At 34.5% G+C, this 27517-nt stretch overlaps 1 protein-coding gene across 3 annotated transcripts in view; it reads left to right on the top strand.

The window, feature by feature from the left end:
- Nucleotides 1–8895: 8895 nt before the first annotated feature.
- RPAP3 (RNA polymerase II associated protein 3) overlaps nucleotides 8896–27517 on the top strand; it is a 64021-nt gene continuing 45399 nt past the window's right edge. Inside the window, exons 1-5 of one of the 3 annotated variants that reach the window (XM_074270679.1) lie at nucleotides 8901–9048; nucleotides 12205–12363; nucleotides 13842–13982; nucleotides 22547–22669; nucleotides 23654–23781. In XM_074270679.1, the coding sequence (XP_074126780.1) occupies nucleotides 12211–12363; nucleotides 13842–13982; nucleotides 22547–22669; nucleotides 23654–23781 (545 nt within the window). In that variant the 5' untranslated portion in view covers nucleotides 8901–9048; nucleotides 12205–12210. Of the gene's footprint in view, nucleotides 9049–12204; nucleotides 12364–13841; nucleotides 13983–22546; nucleotides 22670–23653; nucleotides 23782–27517 lie in introns of all 3 variants that reach the window. The other 2 variants (XM_074270680.1, XM_074270681.1) reach the window with 2 other exon arrangements.

Here is a 27517-nt window from a genome sequence, read left to right as displayed (position 1 = left end):
CTAAATTCCTTATTCTGCATCAGGCTGTGATTCTACATTCATCTCTGGAAGTTCTTTTTGTATACAGGAGGGCAAATTGATTTGCTTGGTACTAGAGACCTAAAATTAATTATAACAGCTTAATATTATCAACTTTCCTGTTTCCAAACTAGCATTCCTATTGCCTTATATTGTCAACTTTCCTCTTCTGTTAAAGAGGGCAATTACAGATGTAACAGACATTTTAGGAATTACTCAAAAATGCAAGAGGACCAGTCCATTTTTCTTTGTGCTTCAGGAAGTTTACCAGACAATCCAGTGCTTGTTGTTTAGTTCTAATTTTGAAAGGGGTAGAATATTAAAACCAAAACTAAGTAGGTGATGGATGAAGAAGCAAAGAGAAAGGAAAAAGTCAATGACCAGTAAGTCAGACGAAGAATAGTAGAAGTTGGAACCAGAGCAGCATTCCATATTGAATCTTTGTATCTTTGTCTCTCTGTGTGTCTGTCTATCTCTCTCATTCTACACTTCAGAAATAAAACAAGCATTTTCATTACACATTGAAATAGGAAAAAAAAAAAAGATTGAAGCTGAAACTGCAGATCTATTGTATATAACTTGCTATTCCTTTTAAATATACAAGTATTCCCTCCCTCACTTTATAGCTAGAGATAGCTATCCTTAGACACAAATATGTATGTATATGTACACAGACATACACAAAGAGATATGTATGTATGTGCATGTGTGTATTTGTTCTTTGGATGCAAATAGCATCTTCCTCCATAGGACTTTTGTAGTTAATTCAGATATTTATAATAGTCAAAATGACTTGGTCACTCAAACTTATTTCTATATATAATGTTCTCTTGGTTATGTTTTTTTTCCCACTCTTTGTTACTTCATGTTTTTCTAAAATCATCAAGCTCATCATTTCTTATAAGAGAAGTAGTATTCCATCATAAACATATACCACAACTTGTTCAGTCATTCCCCAAATGATGGGCATCCTTGTAATTTCCAGTTCTTTGCCACTACAAAGAGAGCTGCTATAACTATTTTTTACAATATATAGGTTATTTTCCTTTTTCCCTAATCATCTTAAGAAACAGACTTAATAGTGCTTTTGCTGGATTGAATCTAGTTTAATAACTCTTTAGGCATAATTTCAGATTGCCCTGCAAAATGTTATGAATCAACTCACAAATTCACCAACCTTGAATTAAGATCTCAATTTTTCCACATCTCCTCCACATTTGTTATTCTTCTTCTAAAATTTTAGCCAATTTGATAGGTGTAAAAATGATATCTCAAGGCTCTTTTAAGTTGCATTTCTCTAAATCAATGATTTAGAGCTCTTTTATGACTATAAATTGTTTTGATTTATTTATCAGAAAACTGAACATTTATTAATTGGAGAATGGCTCTTATTCTTTTAGATTTAACAAACTTCTTTATATATTTGAGATATCAGATCTTGAGTTGAGGAACTGTCTACAAAAATTTTCCTCCTGTGTTCTGTTTTTCTTCTGATCTTGGCGATATTGATTTTATTTGTACACAACCTTTTTGATTTAATATAATAAAACTATCCATTTTTTATCTTACAATACCCTCTATCTCTTGTTTTTTCATAAATTGTTTATCTCTCCATAAATCTGATAGGTAATAGGTTCCATCTTTTTCAAATTTTCTTATACTACCTCCCTTTATACATAGATTATATATTCATTTTGACCTTATCTTGGTAAATAGTGTAAGATCTTGGTCAATGTCCAGTTTCTGATGCTTTCTCAACAATTTTTGTCAAATAATAAAGTCTTTACACTTGTTAAATACTGTTACTATATACATTAACTGCTCTAAATTATATGACTACTCTGTTCCACTGATCTACATTTCTATTTCTTAGCCATTACCATATAATTTTGATAATTACTCTTATAAATCCATCTAGTCATGATGCTTTTTTTCTTTTTCTTTTTTTAATTGTTTTTATTTACCAGATATTTGCATGGGTAACTTTACGACATTGACAATTGCCAAACTATTTGTTCCAATTTTTCCCCTCCTTCCCCTCCCTCCCCCCTCCCCCCCACCCCATGGCAGGTCGACCAATACATGTTAAATATGTTAGAGTATAAATTAAATACAATATATGTGTACATGACCAAACAGTTGTTTTGCTGAACAAAAAGAATCAGACTTTGACATAATGTACGTTTAACCTGTGAAGGAAATCCAAAATGCAGGTGTACAAAATTAAAGGGATTGGAAATTCTATGTAGTGGTTCATAGTCATCTCCCAGAGTTCTTTTGCTGAGTGTAGCTGGTTCAGTTCATTACTGCTCTATTGGAACTGGTTTGGTTCATCTCATTGTTGGAGAGGGCCATGTCCATCAGAATTGATCATCATACAGTATTGTTGTTGAAGTACATAATGATCTCCTGGTCCTGCTCATTTCACTCAGCATCAGTTCATGTAAGTCTCTCGAGGCCTTTGTGAAATCATCCTGTTGGTCATTTCTTACAGAACAATAATATTCCATAATATTCATATACCACAATTTATTCAGCCAATCTCCAATTGATGGGCATCCACGTAGGTTCCAGTCTCTGGCCATCACAAAGAGAGATGCCACAAACATTCTTGCACATATAGGTCCCTTTCCCTTTAAGATCTCTTTGGGATACAAACCCAGAAGCAATGCTTCTGGACATGATTCTTTTTTCTTTTCTTTTCTTTTTTTTTTTTTTTTTTTTAGTTGTAGCTTTTTATTGACAAAACATATGCATGGGTAATTTTTCAACATTAACTCTTGCAAAAACTTCTTTTCCAACTTTTCCCCTCCTTTCCTCCATCCCCTTTTCCTCTTCTCTCATCCTTTTAAATCTTAATGTATATACTCTTCTAAAAACATCCACTTATCCTGTTCCCTTGCCCTGTTATTTCTTTGTAAATTTAGAAGACATTTATGTTCTTTTATATGTATATGCTGTCTTGGTATTTGAATTTTTTTTTCCTTGTTACTCATAATATTTTCTTCTTAATCTGGGAGATTTGAAACTTGGATATCATAATCCTGTAGATTTTCATTCTGGAATCTCAGGTGGTGATTGGTGTATTTTTTTCTATTTCTACTTTACCTGTTGTTCTAGAACTTCAAGGCAAATTAATTTTAATTATTTCTTCAAATATTGCATTGATTCTTTTTTTTCTTTTAGTATGACTTTCAAGTATTCCAATGATTCTTATTGTCTGTTCTCCAGATTATTTGTTTTTTAATGAGTAATGGTATATTTTTTTCTATTTTTATTCTTTTGATTTTGTTTTATTATTTCTTTGTGTCATAACTTCACTGGTTTCCCCTTACCCAGTTCTAGTTTTTAAGGAATTATTTTTTCCCTTAAGATTCTGAATTTTTTTCCAGTTAGTTGACTTTCTTTCATAATTATTTTGGTTTTCTTGAATTGTTCTTATTTTCCCCCCTAATTTTTCCTCAGGTTCTCCTCTTTTTTTAAAGCCCTTTTTAAGTTCTTCCAAGAACTCTTTTTAGGCATATGGCCATTTGACTTTGCTCTTTGGGATAAATGTAGCTTTTTTTAACTTCAGTATCTTTTTTTGAATATGAGCCCAGGCCTTCTTTAGTGGTCCATAGTTGGGTTCTTTGTCCTTTGCCTAATTTAATCTTAATTTTGTTTTATTTTATTTTATCTTTAGCAGTTTATTATAATTAGCTCTAGACCTGGTGTGTGGGGAATGGTAGTCCAGTCCTCAGGTTCTTACTATTATTTTCTGAACTCTGGAACTGAACAAAGGGCCATAAAACTGTACATACCCTTTAACACAGCAGTGCCACTACCAAGTCTGTATCCCAAGGAAATCATAAAGGTGGGAAAAGGATACACATGTGCAAAAATGTTTGTAACCATTTTTTGTGGTAGCAAAAATTTGGAAAATGGTTAGATGCTTATCAGTTGGGCTATGGCTAAATAAGCTGTGGTATATGAAGGTAATGGAATGTTATTGTTCTATAAAAATGATGAACAAGCTGATTTTAGAAAAGCCTAGAAAGATTTACATGAACTGATGCTCAGTAAAAGAGGTATAACCAGGAATACATTGTATACAATAATAGCAAAATTGTGCAATGATCAATTATGAAAAACTTGATTCTTCTCAATGGTTCAGTGATCCAAAGCAATCCCAATAAACATTGGATAGAAAACACCATTTGCATCCAGAAAAAGAACTATGGAGACTGAATGCCAATCAACACATGCTATGTTCACTTCTTTTTTCTGTTTTTTTCTCTTCTGTATTTTTTTTTCCCTTTTGCTCTGATTTTTCTCTTCCAACATGATTCATACAGAAATGTGTATTTAAAAAGTTAATATACATGTATAACCAGAAAAAAATTAATTAAAAAAAGTCAAAGCCTGGGGGAAAAACAAACTTGGGGGGGGATTGGGGGAAGAGAACTTCAGGATTTCTATTCATTCCTAAGCTACTGCCAGGGCTCCCAATTATACTATGCAGCAAACACTTCCTAGGGATCCCCTCCCTCCCCAGTAGCTGCAATTTTCAGTTTCTCTCTCTGGCCTGGAATGGAAACCAGTGCCTCAACTTTCCTGTAAGTACCTATAGACAGCAATATTCCTGCTCCACTGCCACTGCATTCCACCATCAGTGGCAGCCCAGGATGTGTCTGGTCAGCACATCTGGGCCTGATATCCCTGGACAGCAGAGGGTCGTTGGATCCTCCCATACTCAGATATTTAATTCCAATGCTGTCTGTGTAATAAAAGTTCCTATGACCAAGGCTGAAGGTGCCTCCTAAGTTGAGATGGTCTAGAGATGTTTGTACTTCACTTGGGCCAAATGTCCATTTCTGATGTCTTTCCTGAGATCTTCAGTTACCCTAGAAAGACCACTGCTCCACTGTTATGGGCCAGAACTCTGAACTTGAAACAAGGATGCTTACAAGGTACCAAGTGGAATTGAAGAGACAATGGTTATCTAGTTTAGCATGGTTCAGTATGATTGATTTAATCCTACAAACAAATAATGGTTTCCTAATGATATAATGTTTGGTTTATACTTAGTGTAGGGCGTATAAGCTAGGAGCCTCAGCTAGGTAGAATCAGAGCTAGAGGCAGAGGCAAAGATAAAGAAGTGGAGGCCCGAGCTTATGCTCTCAGAACCAAGGGGAGAAATTAAATTCTATTTTCCATCTTCCTGGTAGCTGGCCTGGCCTCCTGCACTTCCCCACTAAGACCAAGGCCAGACTGAAAGGTTCTTCAGAAAGCTGCCCAGCATCAGGCAAAGAGATAATAAAGGATTTGGACTTTAACCCCTGGCTGTACTCCTGGTGATCTCTGAACTGAACGAAGACTGCCCCAGAGACCCCCAAGAAAACCGAAGAAAAGAACACTCAACTCCACCCCAACTCTTGTTTATTTTTGCTGCTCTATGTTTACCCTGAAGTGATGTTCTGTCTTGCTTGTGGAGGAAATCTGGAGAGCTTGGAATTTTCTGACCTACTCTACCATTTTCCCAGAATCCCTTTCCCCCATAATGAAACTCTATATTGAATTATCTTATCATTAGGTTGTAACCTCCTTGAGCAATTTGGAACTATGCCCAAAAAGTTATCAAACTGTGCATACCCTTTGACCCAGCATTGCTGTTATTGGATTATATCCCAAAGAAATACTAAAGAGTGGAAAGGGACCTGTATGTGCCAAAATGTTTGTGGCAGCTCTTTTTGTTGTAGCTAGAAACTGGAAAGTGAATGGATGTCCATCAATTGGAGAATGGTTGGGTAAATTGTGGTATATGAAGGTTATGGAATATTATTGCTCTGTAAGAAATGACCAGCAGGAGGAATACAGAGAGGCTTGGAGAGACTTAAATCAACTGATGCTGAGTGAAACGAGCAGAACCAGAAGATCACTGTACACTTCAACAACAATACTGTATGAGGATGTATTCTGATGGAAGTGGAAATCTTCAACATAAAGAAGATCCAACTCACTTCCAGTTGATCAATGATGGACAGAAATAACTATACCCAGAGAAGGAACACTGGGAAGCGAATGTAAATTGTTAGCACTACTGTCTATCTACCCAGGTTACTTATACCTTCGGAAGCTAATACTTAATGTGCAACAAGAAAATGGTATTTACACACATATATTGTATCTAGGTTATATTGTAACACATGTAAAATGTATGGGATTACCTGCCATTGGGGGGAGGGAATGGAGGGAGAGAGGGGATAATTTGGAAAAATGAATAAAAAAAATATATTAAAAAAAAAAAAAGATTGTAACCTCCTTGAAGACAGAAATTTCATTTTGCTTCTTTTTATAACTGAAATGTTTAGCACAATCCCTACTACAAGGTAGGCTCTTAATAAAATTGTTTATTGATGGACTGATCAATGAATATAGGTTGAACTCAATATTTTTAGAGACTCACTTGTGATAAGTGAGGGCCAAGGACAAAAACCTCAAACTGGTCAGAAACCATCAAAGATTCAGAAACAGGGCTTTGATTAATTCCTTGTTTCCTTAGTGTCACCCTTGCTTTAGTTTTTCCCTAATGGAGAATTAAATAGACAGGAGTTCAGCTCTTAATACCTCTCCCCCCACTTGTAGTAGGAAAAACATGATTGCTTTTAAAGATGCTATTTTAGTAAACCATGCTGTTTTAGCCATTTTATCAGCACTTATGTGCTTAAGTGCTAATACTTTTCATGTCTGACTCCTTCAACTCCCAGTTAAAATATACTTTCTGTAAGAACCTTTTTTCTAACACTTTTTCTTCATTATAGGGCATCACCCTGTTGATTATATCATTTTTATCCAGGAAAGACCCTTAGGGGATACCTAATTAAAAGGCATGGCCTAACAGTTAATTAGCATTTATTAAGTACCTACTATGTGCCAGGCACTATGCTAAGTGCTAGGAATACCTCCCCCCTCCCCCCAAAAAAAGACAAAAAAAATCTTTCCCTTTGAGGAACTCACAATCTATTAAGAGAAACAACATGCAAATTACTACATACAAACTGCATACAATCTAATAAGAGAAATAACATACAATTACATACAAAGCTATATATGGAATATGATATAATAAACAGAGTGAGCATTCTGGACATGAGACAGTTATTGAAAACACCCAAGAAACATTAGCAAGGAGTGATTCAAAAGATATTGCTATTTTCTTTCCCGCAGAGCAGCTGGAATCCTTTGGTCCTATCTTTGGGATGCAAGAGTTTTACTTGAGTTAGTGGGTGGAGGAAGTGTCTTCTGCTGCTCTACTAATGGTTCTCAAAGTATGGTCCAGAGAATCCTGAGAGTCTACTAATTCAAAATTAGTTTTTATTTCTAATATTTTTATCCTAGTATGGTAAATATCTATAAATATAACTCACATAAACAAAGCCTCTTTGGACAGATCCTCAGTAATTTTTAATACTATAAAGGAATACTCAGAACAAAAGTTTGAGAACCATTGCTCTACTTTTCCTGTAGAGCTGATCTCTTCTTCCATCTGCTGGTGATTCTTCAGAATAGCATTTATATCAGCTGAGATTTTAGCTTTTTTTACTTTAGAGTTCCAGGGCTATTTCAACTTGTGATTCCAGACCTCTGCACTGCACAGGAAGATTCCAACTAGTTACTGGCTGGGGAAATCCATAGGCATTTAAGTCTCTATAAACAGAACCCTTCTGACTGAAATGATTCTCTGAATTATGGTCATTTATCTTACACTCCTTTAGACTAGCCTATGTACCTACTTTTCATCTAGACAACAAAGAGATTTCTGGTAAGGAGGTTTCTCCTTTCCCTCTTCTCCCTGCCCTCCCCATTCTCAGCCCCATGCTCCTTCCTACCTGCTGGCTGCAGTCCATGTAAGTTACCTGGAGAGATAAATGAACAGTGGAGCTGGTGAAGCAGGAGGTGCACCTTTGCCCTAGTTTTTCTTAGCAACAAAACTGCTGTACTTTTTATATTCTAAGCTTCCTCTATGTCTTAGTTTCTCTAGTCTAAAATTTCTCTAGTTCATTTAACAGGCTCTTTTTCAACATTGGTCCCTGATAAACTAAGGGACACGCTCAGAGCCCCAGGTTGCAAGAAGCATAGCTGAGATGCCAACCCAGATCCTCTGACTTTTCAGAGGATGCTTGCTTGCTTCAAGTCTCAGTGGACTCCAGGAATCTAGCCAATCTGGTTCTTTTCTGGAATCACTCCATGTCAACCTTATGTTTTCTTAAAAGTGGTTCCTAAAACATAGCGCTCCACGCATGATCTGATCAAAGCAGAATATAACCTAAGTACTCTTTTATTCAGGATTTTTATAAAATGGTCTAGAAAACTTCCAGGAAAGTTCCTTCTACCAATGCAACGCAGATACACTGCTATTCTCTTCAAAAGCTGCAGGGGTATTGAAAGTTAAATGACTTTCCATGGGAAAAAGCGATCTTGAAGGTTTCCTCCTGGGGATGGCTGGTTTAATGCATTCTATCTACTAACACCTGGGGAGGAGGGGGTGTTTACATTTTTACATTGCTGCTGCTGACTTGAGGAAGAAAATTACTTGCATAGGTCACACATCCAGTAAATGACTTAGGTCCCACAGCCAGTTAAGTATTTGAGTAGGATTCCAACAAGGTCTTCCTCATTGCCAATCCAGCTCTATCCACTGCGTCACAACTTGAAGCCCTACATATAATAGGTTAAATACGGTGTGAAAGGAGAGCAGTTTTCGGACCACTAGAGGTCTCCCTTCTGAGATACTCACACTGGCTCCAGACTCCAAAGCCCAAGCGCCAGAGCAAGAGGGGGCCGGAGGAACCGGGAGGGCGGGGCCTGAAGCTTCTCTCCCATAGTACCCCGGGCGCGAGAGGAAGTGGGGAGCGCCAGGAATTGTGGGATGGGAAGCTTGAGCGGTTATTGTGGTGTGGACCTGCATCTTCTGTACCGCGGGTAGCTGAAGGCTGGCGACGACGCGGGGCACGTTGGCACGGAAACAAGGAGCGGCGGCGGCAGCCCCGGGTGAGGGCAATCGAAAGGGAAAGAGGGGAAGAGCGCGTTTGTTTTACGGTGGTGGGGTGGCGGCGGTCACCATGGGGTCTCCTGGGTAGCGGAGTCTTTCGCCGGGGGCGGGGCGTCTCCGAACCTTGTCCCAGCCGTGAAATCACCGCGCAAGCGGACGAATTGGGGGGAGGGGGGTGCAGAAGAGCACCAGAATTTTCTAGAACTGTCACTTTCCTTCTCCCATCCCCATGTTTCTTAGAATAACCCTCCACGTTGTGGGGTACCCATAGAGTCTGAATCAGAGAACCCTAGTGCTTAGGAATCCCTGCTTATTAAGCAGCTAGGAGACCATAGTGGCTAACGCTGGACCTAGAGATCCGAAGACCTGGGTTCGTATGCTGCCCCAGACGCTTCCTAATCAAGAATCTCCGGGTTTTCACCGGCTGTCCCCAGTCCTTGGAATGTTCTTCCTCCTCATCTGCACCTCCTGGCTTCCTTCTCATCTTAGCCTACCGTCCTTTTCTCCCCCACCCCTTTCCTAATTTCCCTTAATGCTTTTTGCATTCCCTCTGTTGATTATTTCCAGTTTACCTTATCAATATTTTGGTTGTCTATGGTTATTGACATGTGTCCCCTTTAAATTGTGAGCTCCTTAAGAGCAGGGACTGTTTTTCCTTTCTTTTTATCCCGAGCCCTTATCACCAAGCCTGGCACATGGGCACTTAATAAATGGTGAGTGACTTCTTAGCTCTGTGAGCAAATTACTAAACAGCCTTATTTTACTTGATAGCTCCTCTTTCTTAGGATTATGGAGGTTAAATGAAATGATATGCAAAGTTCATTACAATCATTAAAGCCATATATTAATGCTAACTATTGAACAACTTAGAACCTCACTGAATAGTCATTTTTCTATCTCTTAGATGAGATTGGATTAGATCTCTAAAATCCCCAAACTTCTTGTACATTTTTAATTTACTGACAACTCCATCTTTTAACAGTGCTTGGAACATAGTAGATTCTTAATAATGACTTGTAGCATTGTGAGCATCTCTTACAAATTGTTAAGTTAAGACTATGTCTTCCTTTAGGCAGGGACTGTAACTAAGTTTTACTAAAGATGGCTTAAAGCCAGAGCAATATTTTATCTATTTTCTTGTATTTATTGAGGAAAAAAGATAAATAAGTTATGAAGCAAGATCACCAAACTAGTATTTACTGTACCAAGTTCTTTACCTGTGTAGTATTGTTTGATCCTAGAATGTAGCTAGTGAATTTTTAAAAATTATATTAAGTGGTTTATTTTTAAAAATAGGCATGAAATTCAGACTTCCTGATTTATATTAAAGCTGGATCATATTTTTCTGTATAGATTTTTCCTTTCCTTCCTCCTGCACAAATTGTTTAAATATATGCAGTAAATTAGTTCGTTGCATACTTTGGAGGTTTTTATTTTTGGAGTTAAGAGTAATTTAAAAATTTCTCCATTACTCTGAACAATCAAGAGTTTGTTGGGTATATGTTATTTTAATATGAATTATGGTACTATAGACAATGTTGTCCTAAGAGAAGATTTAAAGCTATCCAAAAATGTATAGTTAATGAATGGATTTATTAAGGACACTTGGATTTTGTCTTATCCAATATCTGTTCCTGAAAAGTTGCCTGGAAATGGAATTAATTTAAGAGATGATTTCTCTTTATTTTTTTTACTTTGTGTTCCTAGCTGTTCTAACACCTTAGTTTTAATTTTCTTTCTTCTGAGTCAGATAGGTAGTTATCTGTAAAAAGATGCAGTCATACAAAGAAGCTTCCTTATCAATAGAAGTTTTGTAATAGTGAAAAAATTTTTTAATGAGGGCCCCAATTTATCTGTTTTGTGAGTTTAGTTTCACAGCTAAACTTAATTAGATTTTAATAAAGCATGTACTCTAGTGGAAAAAATATTTTTGGAAATATTTTTCACCTTCTGTTGATGTCCCATTTCATAGTTTTCCATCATGTTTTCATTGTCTTTAATTTTATGACTTTTGATAAGATGAATAATACTAGAAAGCAGAAAAATTACGCTTCTCTTTATTCAGGGTCATAGTAGCTTAGATCTATAATTGGAAAGAGCCTTAGAAGTCAGTTCCCTTATTTTACAGATGAAAAAACTGAAGCTAAGGGAGAAAAAATGACTTGTCCTAGGTCATTAAGTCTATTTGAATTCAGGTTCTTCTACTCTAAAGCCAGCTCTCTTTCCACTATATTTTTAAGTTATTTTTCCACCTTTCATCTTTGCTTTTCCTTTGTGGCATTTGCTAAGCAGATGGTTTGAATTTTTTTTGGAATTCATCTTTGCTTTTTGGAGTCCTAAAATCCTCCTTTGAGCCCTCAGTCTGGCATGGAAGTGACACTGAGTTTTCAAATTAATATTCTCCCTGAAAGTAAGCTCTGACAGGTCCTGTCTAGTTGGAAAGGCTTTAAATAGAAACATAAATAGAACATTATCTGCTACACTAGCACTAATCTGGCCTCTAGAAGGTTAACCACCCAGGTGATGAAGTTTCTTGGCCACTCAGTTAATGAAGAGTGCCTTTTAAGGTAAAAAGGAGTTATGATCTGAATACAGGAAATATCTATTGAAGAAATCATTTCTCTTTAAGTGTTTCTAAACATGCTAGACATTTTTGGAAAGTAATAAAAACCCCACTCTATACAAAAGTCTGTCCATAAATTTTAAAATGTTTAAAAAAAAAATCAATATAAATCTTTCTAGCAAGTATTTTAAATGAATTGGTAGGAGCTAGGAATATCAGGCAACTAAGGAAATGATATGAAATAGAGACATGGTGCTTCTTGTATATGTAAGGATTTTACATTTTCTTATGTAAGTAAGTAAATTTTCTTATGCATTCTTTTTTTACTCAGAGATGAACTGGATTACACAACCTGACTTTCCCTATTAAAATATTTTATTTGGTACTCTGATTTGTGAAACCCTTTGAATATATGCTGTTTAATGAGTTTTCTTTTATTCTTTCTCCTATCTTTATACCTTGACCATGTCCAAAGTGGTTGAAAGAATCCTTAATTTTCTGTTCCCATAAGAATACTTCTAATTTCAGGAAAATAAACAATACATTTTTAAAAAATTCTTTTTAGAGATTGAATGTTTCTAAAATTTTGCAGACCATTATGACTTCAGCAAGCAAAGCAGTTGAGTTACAATTACAGATGAAGCATAATGCTGAGGAACTACAAGACTTCGTGAGGGATTTAGAAAGCTGGGAAAAAGAAATTAAACAAATGGATTTGGAACTGAGAAATCAAAATGGTGTTTCAGGAGAGGTAAATTGAGAGTTTTTAATTTAATATCCAGCGAAACCCAAACAATCTGTCAAAATGTATTTTTAGAGCTGCAAAATTGAAGTGAATTGCTTTCTATTAAATTTTTGCCTTTCTTAGAAATTCTTTTAAAATCCATTTCTGGCAGTATGTTTAGTGAATAATTAAAATTACTATAATTAGTATGTGTTATAATCAAAAGATAAATTAGTCATTAAACAATTTAAGTCTATAATGTAGAAATTTTCATAGGAAAATACTTAATATATCATGGCATTTTATTATATGTTTATTTTTTTTTAATTACTTTTTCTGAACTTAAATATCAAATTAAATGGGCATTTCCCTATACACCCCATCTCATGTGCAGCTTGCTTTCCTCTGTAAAAATATAAGCAATTCAACATGGAACTCTCAGACCTGTCCCACTTGCCTATCATTCTTTCTGGCTTTCATTCTTTTCATTGCATTTTTAAAAATGCTTCAATAGCTCTCTTTTTTCTTCCTTTTTTGAAGGCTTTCTTATATATAGTCCCTTTTTTCCCTCCTACCTCCTTCTGACCAATTGAAAAGAAAAACAAAATCCTGAAAAGTAGGGATGCATAATTAAAGCAAAACAAATTCCCACACTTCCTGTATCCAAAAATATTTTGCATTTTGAGTCCATCACTTCTCTGACAGGAGATAGCATGCTTCCTTATTGATCTTATGGAATCTTGGTGTAAGTCATTGAAATGATCAGAATTTTAAGTCTTTTAAAATAACATTTATCTACCTTGATTAAGGGAATAAATTTAAATATTTTTATGTTTGAAAAAAGAATTTTCATATGAGGGAAAAATAAAACTTAAAGACAGATTGCACTATTGTTTGGAGGCCTTTGTATTCCTGCTGAACCCACATAATAATAGTGCAGTGTTTGATATTTTAATCTATGATTTCAAATTGATTTATAATTACCACTCTCGGGTAATACATTTTTGTGATTAAAAATGGTTCTTCTGAGGTTGACACTTGCTGAGGATAACTGCTTAGTCAAAACCAAATTTGTTTTAGTTATTTATAAATAACTCCTCCATGACTCTTAATTCTAGAGGAGTACACAGAGAAAATACAATCTCTCTCTGGCATTTCTTACCATACTGGAAAGGCTTCAGGTAGTAACACAACATGGGCTGCCTGAGGACCAACCTAGTTAAATTTGAAGAGGTTTATCAACAGATTTGACCACAGTGTGATTAATTTCTCTGTCAAAGCAATTCAGATATTGAGGTGAGGTGTGTGCACTGATGAAATCATGAATATTTGAAGTATTTAAACAAGTTAACTTGGGCATAGATAATCATTACAAATAATAGGTACATTCAGTTGATGATTAATACGTATTTTTTTCTTGAAAATGCCATAGTGTCAATGATCATCTTTCAGATAGTTAAAAGTAAAATAATACAGTAATTTTAAAAAAATATTTTTCTACCTAGAACTTATTTCCTGTTCGAAATAAAAATTTTAAGAAAAAGAAGAAAAGTAAAACGAAAATGCCTTCTAAAAAAACCACAGAAGAAAACAAAAAAACTAGGATAAAATCTTATGACTATGAAGCATGGGGAAAACTTGATGTGGTAAGTTACTTTAGTCAAATGCTCCTTGATATACAAATACTATTTTGCTGCTGACTATCAACAATCTTTGATCAGGTAGAAGAGCTTTAAGAGTTTCTATATAATCTTTATTTTAGATTATTTCATGGTAAAATAAAACCTCAACTTGCTGTGGTTAATGAGATCTTTTTTTTCCTCTTATGATTCACTTCTAAGAAAAAGGCAAATTAGAGTAAATCAAGCCAATATTAGGGATCTATTTAAAAGTCAAATAATTTCTTGTGCAGCAAGATACATACATACAATACACACATACATATATATATGTTGGATTTAACATGTATTTTAACATATTTAACATGTATTGAACTACCGGCCAGCTAAAGAAGAGGGTGGGGAGGAGGAGCGGAAAATTTGGAACAAAAGGTTTTGCAAGGGTCAATGTTGGAAAAATTACCCATGGATGTTTTGTAAATAAAAAGCTTTAATTTTAAAAAAAGTGAAATCAGCATGTATTATGGTGTCAGTATCCATTTTCCCTAATTTCTTATGCGTTTTACCTATAGAGGAATATACAAGGAGGCTTGATAAACTGAGGCTCTCACTTTAGAGAGATTTCAACTATATTGAAATAAAAAGATGTTCTAGTTCTTTAATTAAAAATTATTTATAAATCAGTTTCCAAAGTGTACTATTTGACGTTCTATTATTACATAATACTATATTTTTCTTTTTATAAATTAATTGCCAGGCTGTGATAACACATTTCTAAGATTAGTATATAATTTTTGTTAGGATTTTTTCCCTAAGATTTTTATTTATTCAGTTTTTATAGAATTGTTCAAATGACCCAAAAAATATATATAAAGTAACTTCATATTATCTTTTTTAATATCTTATGACAGATTTATTTTAAAACAATAACAAATTCTTTAAGCAACACTGATGGATGCAATATCAAAAATATACTGCTTTGTCTACATTTTTAATATCTTAGCCTTAAAAACTGGTTAGTTAAGGCAAAATCATTTTTCTCCCTAAAGTTATCCCTCTTCCTAATTCTTCTATTTCTATTGAGGACACTGACATTCTTCCAAGTTCAGCCGTCTTCAGTTCTATCAGACTTTCATGATCCCATTTAAGATTTTCTTGGTAAAGATATTGGTATGTTTTGCCCTTTTCTTCTCTAGCTAATTTTCAGATGAGAAATCTGAGATTAACAGGGTTAAGTGAGATCACACAGCTAATAAGTGTCAGACCAGATTTAAACTGAGAAAGGTGAGTTTTCCTGATTAAGTTTATCTTTACTGACTAGTTACTCATTACTCCTTTTATATTATATACTACAGTCAAACTGGCCTCCTTGCTGTTCTCCATCTTGGTTGGTTGTTTTTCTTTGTACTCAAAAAGGACCAAATGACATCCCTTTGTAAGAGTCAAGTTATGGTGTGTCCAACTGTAGTTGATCAGACCAAAATGAGCTCGGAATGCTGTGCCACAGGTTGAATACAAAGAGACCCCATCAACATTTGGGACAGCTTCTCTAACTTTGCACATATTTCTTTTGGGTTAATTCAATTTTGTTTTGCTCATACAGTACCTTCTTTGATGAGGGGGCACCATGCAAGGTGGTCCTGTGCCAGAATCTCCCATGCTGTCAGTTCATTCAATATGTTCTCCATATGTCGTGTTCTGTCTCCCATCTCTGCTTTTCCACCTGCTAGCCAACTTTAAGATGCCTTCTCTAGTTTCATTGCTTGGAATCCCTAGGTCCCTTCATGGCTAAGCTCAAATGCTACCACCTTAAAGGAGTTTTGCCTGTCTTCCCTAATTGTTAGTCCTATCTTCTGTCCTGTCCCCCGTCACTACTGTTTTATATGTATGTGTTTTATATGTCCTATATTTATAACATGTTGTGCTTCCCAAATAGAATGCAAACTCCTTGAGAGCAGGGACAATTCTGAAGTTTGTATTAATACATCCAACAATTGGCATAGTGTGTATTGTGTGTTGTTTGTATGTAGCAACAAGGTGCCCATTAGTGGGGACTCATTAATTTGAAGTGGATTAATTCTGTACTATTTTGAAATTATCCCTGTGAAACATTTGACAATTTAATAGTAGAGCCAAACGTCCAATATCGGTAACTCAGGATGGAGAATTAATAGAAATTGAAACTGGATCATAAAAAAGGGATAAAGAATTTTTTTTTTGTTTGTTTTTGATTATATCTTTGCTGCTGCTGCTTTTTTTAGGGGGGGTTCTTTTTTTTATTAAAGCTTTTTATTTACAAAACATATGCATGGGTAATTTTTCTTTTTCTTTCTTTTTTTTTTTTTTTTTTTCTTTTTTCTTTTTTTTTGTTCAGTTCCTTTAGTTTATTATTGAAAAAAAGACAGACAAAATAACTAAAACAAAATCCCCACATACTTTTCTCAGGGTCACAGGATGAAAGGGAGGAGAGAGGGAAAGTAGCCCTTCCCCCATCACAAGTTCAATACATGTATTTATGCTATGGATCTAAAGAACCTTCTTTTCTGGGTATTGCAGGAAAAAGAGGAAGACTCTCATTCTGGTTATTTTTAAGACATAGTCTATGAAAAGAGGTTACTGCTGTCCATGTTGTAGAGAAATGTAGAATGTTTTCTTTTCTTTTTTCTTCTTTTTTTCTTAATTTTATAATTATAACATTTTTTTTTCTTTTTTTTTTTTTTTTTTTATAATATTATCCCTTGTATTCATTTTTCCAAATTATCCCCCCCTCCCTCTATTCCCTCCCCCCGATGACAGGCAATCCCATACATTTTACATGTGTTACAATATAGTCTAGATACAATACATGTGTGTGAATATCATTTTCTTGTTGCACAATAAACATTAGATTCCGAAGGTACATGCAACCTGGGCAGACGATATTAGTGCTAACAATTTACATTCACTTCCCAGTGTTTCTTCTCTGGGTGTAGCTACCTCTGTCCATCATTGATCAACTGGAAGTGAGTTGGCTTTTCTTTATGTTGAAGATTTCCACTTCCATCAGAATACATCCTCATACAGTATTGTTGTTGAAGTGTACAGTGATCTTCTGGTTCTGCTCATTTCACTCAGCATCAGTTGATTTAAGTCTCTCCAGGCCTCTCTGTATTCCTCCTGCTGGTCATTTCTTACAGAGGAATAATATTCCATAACCTTCATATACCATAATTTACCCAACCATTCTCCAACTGATGAACATCCATTCATCTTCCAGTTTCTAGCTACAACAAAAAGAGCTGCCACAAACATTTTGGCACATACAGGTCCCTTTCCACTCTTTAGTATTTCTTTGGGATATAAGCCCAGTAGTAGCGCTGCTGGGTCAAAGGGTATATACAGTTTGAAAACTTTTTGAGCATAGTTCCAAATTATTCTCCACAGTGGTTGCATCCATTCATAGTTCCACCAACAATGTATCTGTCCCAGTTTTCCCAAATCACCTCCAACATTCCTTATTTTTTTCTGTCATCTTAGCCAATCTGAGAGGTGTGTAGAAGTATCTCAGAGTCGTCTTAATTTGCATTTCTCTGATCAATAGTGATTTGAAGCACCTTTTCATATGACTAGAAATAGTTTCAGTTTCATCATCCAAAAATTGTCTGTTCATATCTTTTGACCAATTGGAGAATGGCTTGAATTCTTATAAATTTGAGTTAATTATATATTTTAGAAATGAGGCCTTTTTGAATGTAAAAATGTTTTCCCAGTTTTTTGTTTCCCTTCTAATCTTGTCTGCATTAGTTTTGTTTGTTTTGTTTCCCTTCTAATCTTGTCTGCATTAGTTTTGTTTGTACAAAAACTTTTTAACTTAATCAAAATTATCTATTTTGTGATCAGTAATGATCTTTAGATCTTCTTTGATCACAAATTCCTTCCTCCTCCACAGATCTGAGAGGTAAACTATCCTGTGTTCTTCTAATTTGTTTATAATAGCATTCTTTATGTCTAGATCGTGAACCCATTTCGACCTTGTCTTGGTGTATGGTGTTAGTTGTGGGTCAATGCCTAGTTTGTGCTATACTAGTTTCTAATTTTTCCAGCAGTTTTTGTCAAATAGTGAATTCTTATCCCCAAAACTGGGGTCTTTGGGTTTGTCAAACACCAGATTACTATAGTCATTAGCTATTTTGTCCTGTGAACCTAACTTACTCTACTGATCAGCTACTCTGTTTCTTAGCCAGTACCAAATGGCTTTTATGACCACTGCTGGGGATAAAGAATTTTAAAATGGAATATTGTATTATTGAGTCAGCTAAATTTTAGGGTCAATAATGTGAAGGAGGAAGAGAGTCTAGAATCAGGGAAATTATAATAAAGAACTCCAGGTCATAGTAAGGATAGATAATAGGTTTTGGAGGATTGCAGTAGAAGAGATTTTAAGGCTTAAAATGTCTACTTTTTGCTAATAACAAGAAAGAAACTCCCAAGACTCTTTCTTGTGCAAGCAGAGATGCTGTTGGTACTCCTGGGGTAGGCTAGCTGCTAGGAATTCAGAAAGATCATGGATTTTTACATATTGGAAACAGCAGAGTTGCTCCCAGGTTTAGGAAAAGACTAGGCCAGAAGGGAAAATTGAAAAGAGGATTCTTTTATCACCTGTCAAAAGACATGACTAGAATTTACGCCTCAAGCAGAGGCTTAGGGGAACATCACTGAATAATGGGATCTATAGCATTCCACAGAACCAGATGCTGGGAATGTTGTGTTGCCATGGGCCCTTTTTCCTGTCTAATACTTGTGCTCAGCATTGAAGTTTGGAAAGAAGCTTTCTGGTTTGTTTAATGATATGTTATCTTTTTTTCTTTTCTTTTCTTTTCTTTTTCAAAGTGGGGGAAATTTTTGGTTCAGGATTTTGGAAATGAAACTGTTTCAGATGATGCTGAATTCTAAGGTGTGAACTTAGACCCAAACCAAGAGCTGTTAGAGTGAAAGTAAAGTACATGAGATTTGAAGAGGTTGATGAACTAGTAGAGCAGTGGGAGATTGGATTTCTTATTGAAGTTGCCATGAAAAGGATGGAGATGATTCATGAAAGCAATATGCATCTATCCAGACTAGTGTAGAGGTAGTCTAATTTTCAAAGGAAAAGAAGTTGCTGAGTAAATGTCAGAGGGAAAAATCATGTAAGGAAACTGAGGCCATTTGAAGTTAAGTAAAGTAACCTGTTCAGTCACACAAACCATTTAGAAGCAAAACTAGAACTTAGATCTTCTGACTCCCATTCCTATATGTGTTGTATTACTTAACTATAAGATATTATTTTAGCCTATTTTTTGGAGAAGTTATTTTAGCCTTTTTCAATTTGAGATTTTAAACTCTTTATTCATACTTGTGAAGGGCAGTATAAAAAGGCAATTAAAGAACTAGCGTCAGAGTCAGATTCAAGCCCCACCTCTGACATGCTGGATGTGTTTCTTTGAATAAGTCACTTAACTTCTTAATAAGTGAGGCAATTCTTAGGCTATAATGTGCAGAGCAGTTAGCGATCTGCATTGGTTAAAAAGAGTTTCATTTCTAGAAAGTTACATTTGCATCTTTGCACCTATTTGATCCAAAGGGAAAAATATTTTTTATGCACAGCTTTTAACCCAATAACAACCAGAAAGCAGGCATTTATGACTTGAATTTCAAATCTAGCAGTTGCTTTGTTTTTTGCTATATCATTAAGGCCTGTAAGTGAATCAGGAAAAACAGAAATGTAGTAATGTTTACTTTAGTTTTGATGCATTCTAAGATAAACTAGAAAATATATTTCCTTTCTCCAAAAAAAATAGACATACCTATTAAGATATAGATGTCCACACCCAGGATACAGTACAGCTTTATTATTGCCTCTTAGGAAATATCGATATAATGACATCTGGAAAGATCATAAAGGGATTAGGATGTGCCAAAATTGAGATGTCAGTGAAAGTAGTGATTTTGAGAGGTAGAAAAGAATCAGGAACTCTTCATTCTAGTCCCAGCTCTGCAAAGTTGAAATGTTAACTTAATTTCCTAGGACCTGTTTGCTCATTTGTAAATGAAATAAATTGGACCAGTGAGTCTTTAAGCCATTTTCAACTCTCAGGTTCTAAGATTCTATAAATCATAAGGTAAATCTTAGCAGGTTGACTCTTCAGGGGCATATTAGAAAACTACTTGAACTATTCAGTGTAGAAAGCTAAAAGTTGAAAGTGAAAATGAAGGAATATATATTTGTAACAAATCTGGAAATTACAGAATGATGGGATACCTTTTGACTGAAGTCTTTTTTAAAAATTATAAATAGTATTTAATTTTTTTCTAATTACATATAAATATAGTTTTCAACATTCACTTTTTATAAGATTTTGAGTTCTAAATTTTTATCTCTTTCTCTTGGCAATTTGGCAAGCAATCTGACATAGATTATACATATACAATCATGTTAAAACTATTTCCATGTAAGTCATTTTATGAAAGAAGAAACAGAAAAAAAGGGGAAAACCCCCAAAAGAAACAACACCCCCCCCCCAAGAAAAAAAAAGTGAGAATAGTATGCATTCAGACTAGTTTTTCCTCTGGAATTGTCTTGCATCATATTGCTGAGAAGAATGACGTCATTTACAATTGAACATGCATAGTCCTGCTTTTACTGTGTACTATGTTCTCTTAGTTCTACTGTCTTTACTCACTATCAGTTCATGTCTTTACAGGTTTTTCTGAAATCTGCCTGCTCATCATTTTTTTTTTTTTAATTTTCTTTAATATTTTTTATTTTGAGTTATAAATTCTTTCTTCACTCTCTTTCCCCCTTCCTGAGATGGTAAGCAATTAGATAGTGGTTATACATGTGCAATTATATAAAACATTTTCATATTAGTCATTTTATACAAGAAGAATCAAATATAAAGGGAAAAAAATGAAAGACAAAGTTTAAAAAAATAACATGCTTCTATCTGCCTGTATTCAATCAATATTAGTTATTTTTCCTATTTCCCAATTAATGGTCATTCCTTCAGTTCCCAACTCTAAGCCACAACAAGAGAAGTTGCTGTAAATTTTTTTTTTTTTTCCATTTAAGTCTTTTTCCCTTTAGGATCCAGACCTTTTAGTGGTATTGCTTGATTAAAGGGTATGCACAATTTGCCCTTTAGGCATAGTTCCAAATTATTCTATGGGAAAATCTTAAGGACAAATTAAAAAGTTAAAACTTCATTCAATGAATAATAAAAAAAATAATCCTAGTTAGAGTAGAAGAGCAAAATGTGGTTTAAAAAAAATGGGTTGAGAAAAATTTATGAATGAGGCAAATGGCTACTAAAAGTACTTTCTTCTCTTTATGGCAACAATACTGGCTTTCGATGAATCATGTTGCTGCTAATTTTGCAATTCTGATTTTTCCTCTAATAGACATGCCATGTAATAGTAAGTAGTAAGTATTATTTTTAAACAAATCAGATTCTTTTATGTTTAGGAAATCTAAGACCAGCATTCATTTCGTTGTTTGAACATTACTGTCTTTTGTCTAGCTAGATCTGTGGTTTGCTGTGATTTCATGCATTTATTTGACACTGTGAGCTAGTCTCTCAAAGACTTTCATATTTTTTCTGATTTTTATCTGGTGGCATATTGTATAGAATGTATTCATAATTATGATTATGTTTCTTTTTTTGCTGTGTAAAAGGCTTTTAGTTAAAAGTTGGTAATAATTATAGTAGTTGATATTTATTTAAAGTTTTAAAGTTTTTAAAGGACTATATGTTTGGTTTTTAAAACAACCCTCATAGACAAGGACTATTATTATTCCCATGTTGACAGTTTGAAGTCTTGCATTTCTTTACAATTCATGGCTCATATGAATATAGATTTTTTTCAGAATTATATTTGTTTACAGGGCAGTTTGCAGGGCAGTGTTCAGTCTTGGTATCTAGAACTCTGTAAGATAGACAAAATCAAATAATATAAAAATCAGAGTATCTCCAGGGTATTGCTTTGATATTATAGAACAGAATGCAAAATGTTGTCTTAAGATTTCTCAGTACTTACAGAACAAGATACAGCACACTATCTTTTAAGTTTCCCAGCTATACAGTTTTAATTTTAACTTTAGTAAACAGTTTTTCATTCTTGAATATTCCCCTTCCTTTTTCTACTGTAGAGTATACTGTATAGTATACTGTATAGTATATAGCATATACCTACCTTGACTAGTATAATTTTAGATTAGTTTCATTTTAGTCATAATAGTGACCAACTAGTAAATGTTGGAAGCAGGATTTGACCCATTTCTCTTCTGTCCATCTCCCATATTCTTCCTCCTCAATGATTTTAGCCTTTTATTGATGCTGTTGTACATTTTAAGATAGCATTTTTTAGTATCCCTAATTTATGACATGTCATTTGCATGAGTCTTCTGAGAGCATAGTTATTGATATAAAGCTGCTATTCAATAATGATCCCAGTGAATTTTGCTAATATAGCCTACTATGCCATGTTTCATCATTCTGATGTAATAAGTAATAATGTAATTTTTTTCATTTAAGTAATACTTACATTGTGAAAATTATTGTCCTTTGTGATTTCAGGATACAATACTTGAAGAGCTTGATAAAGAAGACAATACCCATGATTCAGTATCTGCAGAATCAGATTCAGAAGAAGAAGGGATTCACATAGATTCACAAAAGGCTCTTGCTGAGAAAGAAAAGGTACCACAAAGTAGAATTAAGAATTCACTTAACTGCATCAATAAGAACAAAGGTTTAGATCTGGAAAAGATCTTAGATGCCATCCTACTCCCTCATTTTCCAGATAAGGAATTACATAGGTAGTAAGTGATAGAGCTGGAGTGTGAATCTACTAGTTTTGGTCTCAATCCAGTATTCTTTTTAGTTTACTTTCACTTTCTACTTCAGTGTATACTCACTTTGAATATCTCCCCCTCAACCCCTTTGCCCCTCCATGGAGATGTAATATTGTATCCTTTAGGAATCACTGCAATATGGCATTATTTTGTCCGTCCTTTCTGCTACCAGGAACTTATGCATTGGTGCACCTGGCAGCACAAAGTTTCTGAACCTGGAGCCTGTAAAATTTTTAAAAAATATTTTGATATCTATATTTTAATAAAATGGGTTTACTTTATGATCCTCTGTGTTTTGTACATTGACAAATATTCTCAGAAATCTATTGGTTTTACCAGATGGCTGTTAGGGAATCAGTGACACAAAAAAGGTTTAAGCCAGGATGAAGGGCCAAATATCCTCATGATTGTGATTCTAGGTAGGAGGCATATAAGTGAATCTGGCAGATCCACTAGTAGCCTGTGGGGAATCAAAGAAAATCTTGGATGAAACAAAGGGAAACTTACTTTGTCCAGTTTAAAGTTTTATTTTGATACCTTTCTTTTCCTTGTCTAGTTATCATCCTTCATGTCTCTCAGGTTCCTGTTGTCAGAAGGAGAGTAAATCTTTTTTCCAACAGGTCCCTCTCTGTGAACAGTTTTGTTTATGACAGGAAAAGAGTTGTAGTAAGACTTGAGCTTGCAGAATAGCTATTTTTTGTTTCTTTTTTCCCTAAGCTCGATGATGAAATTAATGCAAGGAAGATGTTTGTAGATATACTGACAAAAAAAATTGCTGTGAAATTGTGTTCCCTTGTCATGAAAACTGATCAGTATTATGCTTTTTCAGGGAAATAAATACTTCCAACAAGGAAAATATGATGAAGCAATTGACTGTTACACAAAAGGCATGGCTGCAGATCCATATAATCCAGTTTTACCAACAAATAGAGCATCAGCATTTTTTAGAATGAAAAAGTAAGATAGATTTGTTTGCTCACACATACATTATTTTATCTTATACTATATTTTGCAATATTGCATATTTATGCAGGAACTATTTATTATCTCTCCCTGTGTTTAGCAGTAGTTATTTAATAATTGAATACATAAGAGCCTATTTTACCATTTATTGGGTAAGTTTCTGAAAGATTTTTGAATGTATTGAATTTTACTCATAACAGCTTCAAGTTGACACACTTTCATCATTTAAAACATTTTGTATATTTGTAATTGGCTACATAAGAAAGGAATGATTTTCTCTTACTTAGTTTAAATTGAAAATTATACTTCCTGTAGGTTCTTTTAAAAACAAAATTCACGCAAATATTTTTAACGGTTAATTTAATGTTGAAGCAAAATAGGAGTCAGTTTGGAGTGTTGGATTTGCATTCAGGGCCTGGATTCAGCTCCCAGCTCTGCCACTGTTTTGTGTGTATATTATGTAACCATTTAATCTCTTTGGGTCTGGTCTCACTTTACTCATTTTTAAAATGAGAAGAGTTGAACTAAGTAAGCTTCAAGGTACCTTCCAGCTCTAAGTCTGTGATTCTAAACATATAAACCTCGTATCTATAATAACAATATGCTCAATGTGGTCCATTATTTACTAGTTATAATGGAAAAACAAACAGTATAAATGGCATTATTATTAGGGATAATTACTTTTTGGCAGTAGGAGTGAATCTTAGTCATTGGTTATCCATGCTTGGATTTTGACGTACATATTCTATAGGAGGTTTTTTTGGAACTTGTAGAACTTGCTAAAAGTTTAAAGAGATAATTTTTAAGGAGAAAAAAGAGATGATACTTTTTGGTTATATAAAAATGCTATCTTATCAAATAGCATCTTGTGTTCCAGTCTTCTTTTAGATTATCTGTTAGCGATCTTATTTTAGATTATCTCTGTTAGCTCAAGAAAAAGCAGTTGAGAGATTTAATTCTTGGGATTCCACGAAATGAACAAAGGAAGAAAAAAACTTTTTTTGACACCACAATAGTGGGATTTCAAGGAATTCATGGGTTTGAATACTCAAATACTTGTCAGTAATTCTCTTAAACAATGCAAGCAAGTCTATCCATGACTAACCATTCCATATGATTCTTGTTCATGTTCTCTCTTAAGTTCATCATTGTGGTATGTCCCATTCTCTTCTTCCTATAGATAGTCCACTTACTTTGGCTAAAGGCTTTTTTCACTTTCTTCTGGTGTTGTGAGAGTATTAGTATTCTTTTCTTGCTACATAACCAGCCTGTATAATTGTTTGATGACTTCTTTTACTGTTGTTCTTCTGAGTCAGTCATTGCGGGATGTGTGGGTGTGGGTGGATGGATGGTGTCCATGTATGTTTTATCAGTCCTCACTATGCATTTTTCCATTCCCTTCGTGATACCAATTTTTAGTTTTTCAGAAGGGGTTATAACTATTTTGTATAACTTCTTTGTCTCTCTGCCATATACTAATAGAATGCTATAATATTAAAAAGAGGAGTCTTGCTTTCTTGGGAAGTTTGAGTTTGGTAAAGGAGCATTGCAATTTCTCAAATGCAATCCCAGCCTGTTCTCTTGTTTAACTCTGGACTTGTAGTCCAATTGTATTGTCTTATCTCACATGCTGTGAGGACAAACTCTATAGAGTGTCTATCCAAATACCTGTTAAAATGTGGACAGTAGACATTCTTCAAAATTACTTGCATGATTATAGATCTCTTAGAAGTCTACAGTATTCTTAGGCTTTATGCAATCATTATAATGTCATCTGCAGACAAGAACATTTGTAGGATCTCACCTTCTCTATCATGGTAGTGAATACTTACAGTGGGCATCTTATTCCCTTTTTTATGCCTCACCTTATGTTTATCATCATAGGGTCATTGAATAGTGTCATTTCTTTTTTATCTTTCAAGGAATTTTAAATGATTTTGATGTATGGATGAAAGACATCATACTGTAAATGAGGTATAAGATGACCTTACTGAATTAAATACTTTTTCATAATCAAGAAACATTAAACATAATGAGTTTATTATTCTGTGTCTTTCATTTAAATGTATTTTGCCTGTCTTTCCAGAAGTCAATCCTTTGTGCCTGACAATTACTTAGGGGTACCACCTACATCATCTGTCTTTTTCTGAAAAAGTATAATTTGGTTCTTTTTTATTTTTTTAATAGTTATTTGGTATATCTGCAATTATTTTCATAATAGTCTTTTTGCAAATACTTTTCATATATCATAACACATGATCACCAAATATTCCATGATGTGATATCTAGACATACAATAAAAACTACTGCTTAATTTCCTTTTTTTTAAATTTCTCTAAGGAATACTGGAAGCCATTCTTCTATTTAGCTGCAGCTCCCATCTTCTGGTTTTATTTCTGTAACAAGATAGCTAAGATGATTCAAGTTCTCCAGCAACATTTCCCTTCAGTCATTGGACAAGGATGCCACTTTTTGAGTAGTTTTCTTTCATCCTTCTGCAACCACACAAGACTATGGGCCATGTTTTACTTTAACGAGGCAGCTAGATGGTACAGTGGATAGAACATGAGCCTTGAAGTCAGGAGGACCTGAGTCAGATACTTAATATTTCCTAGCTGTGTGATCTTGGGCAAGTCACTTAACCCCAATTTTCTCAGCAAAAAGGGGGGGAAAAATCAGTTTTTACTTTATGTTATATGAGTTGCCATGACCAAAAAATTTGTCATACTCTGCCACTCTCTTTCACAACTTCCTCACCAACTGCATGCCGAAGAACTAACTGTCCTATTTGCTGCCTCTTCTATTCCATATTCAGGAAAGTCTTTGCCATACTTGGATTTCTTCCTTTCCAGTCTCCAAAACTTTCTTCCCATTTGACATTTATCGTTTCCATCCCCTACCGCATACTTCTAGTTCTGCAGTCATGAACAAGTATGTTTAGATTGATTTTGTCATTATCAATCAACAAGCATTTATTATGTGTTTATTGTGTGCCAGGCAGTGTGCTCAGTGCTGGGAATAGATGTAAGTGAAAAAAAAAATCCTTTCCTTAAAGAACTTACATTTTATTGGAGAAAGACAGAATATAAAATAAAGTTGAAAAAGTGGGAGGAAGGGAGAGCAATGAAAATAGGGAATATGGTCAGGGAAGTCTAGAAATGTAGCTTGGAGACTAATAAGATAGATGTTACTGACTGGCCTAGGCACCCTCCTTAAATGGAGGTTCATTATTTTTGGATTGAGTGTCACTATAATGATTTCACTTATTCCTTTTTAACTTGATTGACCAGAATGTCCCTTTCTAGTCAACCCTTGCCTCTGTGTATTGTTTCTCTCTTAGAATAGTAATCATAATAATAAGTAACAATAGGCAATAGATAGACTTGACATATATTATCCCATCTGGTGCTCACAACCACTCTGTGAGATTGAGATATTTTGTTATTATTCTCATTTTATGTATGAGGAAACAGGCAAAGTGACTTGCTAGGGTCAAATAAATATGGTAAGTGATGTGGGATTCAAACTATGGTCTTATGAACAGTGTAGTCTTGCTGCTTTGAGGGCAAGAATTGCTTTTGCTTTCTTATTTGTATACCTAGGTCTTAGTGTAGTGCTAAGCACTTTAATTCACTTATTCATTCATGGACAGGACCTTATAACCTTCGTAAACATGTAAAAACCTTTCAGACCTCTTTCCATGTGATGCTAGAACCTTCAATAGTTTATG

Source organism: Sminthopsis crassicaudata, chromosome 5 (assembly GCF_048593235.1).
Source record: "Sminthopsis crassicaudata isolate SCR6 chromosome 5, ASM4859323v1, whole genome shotgun sequence".
Taxonomy (NCBI): domain Eukaryota; kingdom Metazoa; phylum Chordata; class Mammalia; order Dasyuromorphia; family Dasyuridae; genus Sminthopsis; species Sminthopsis crassicaudata.
The sequence above is the reverse complement of the archived record's forward strand: the minus strand, read 5'-3'. Positions and strand labels throughout refer to the sequence as shown.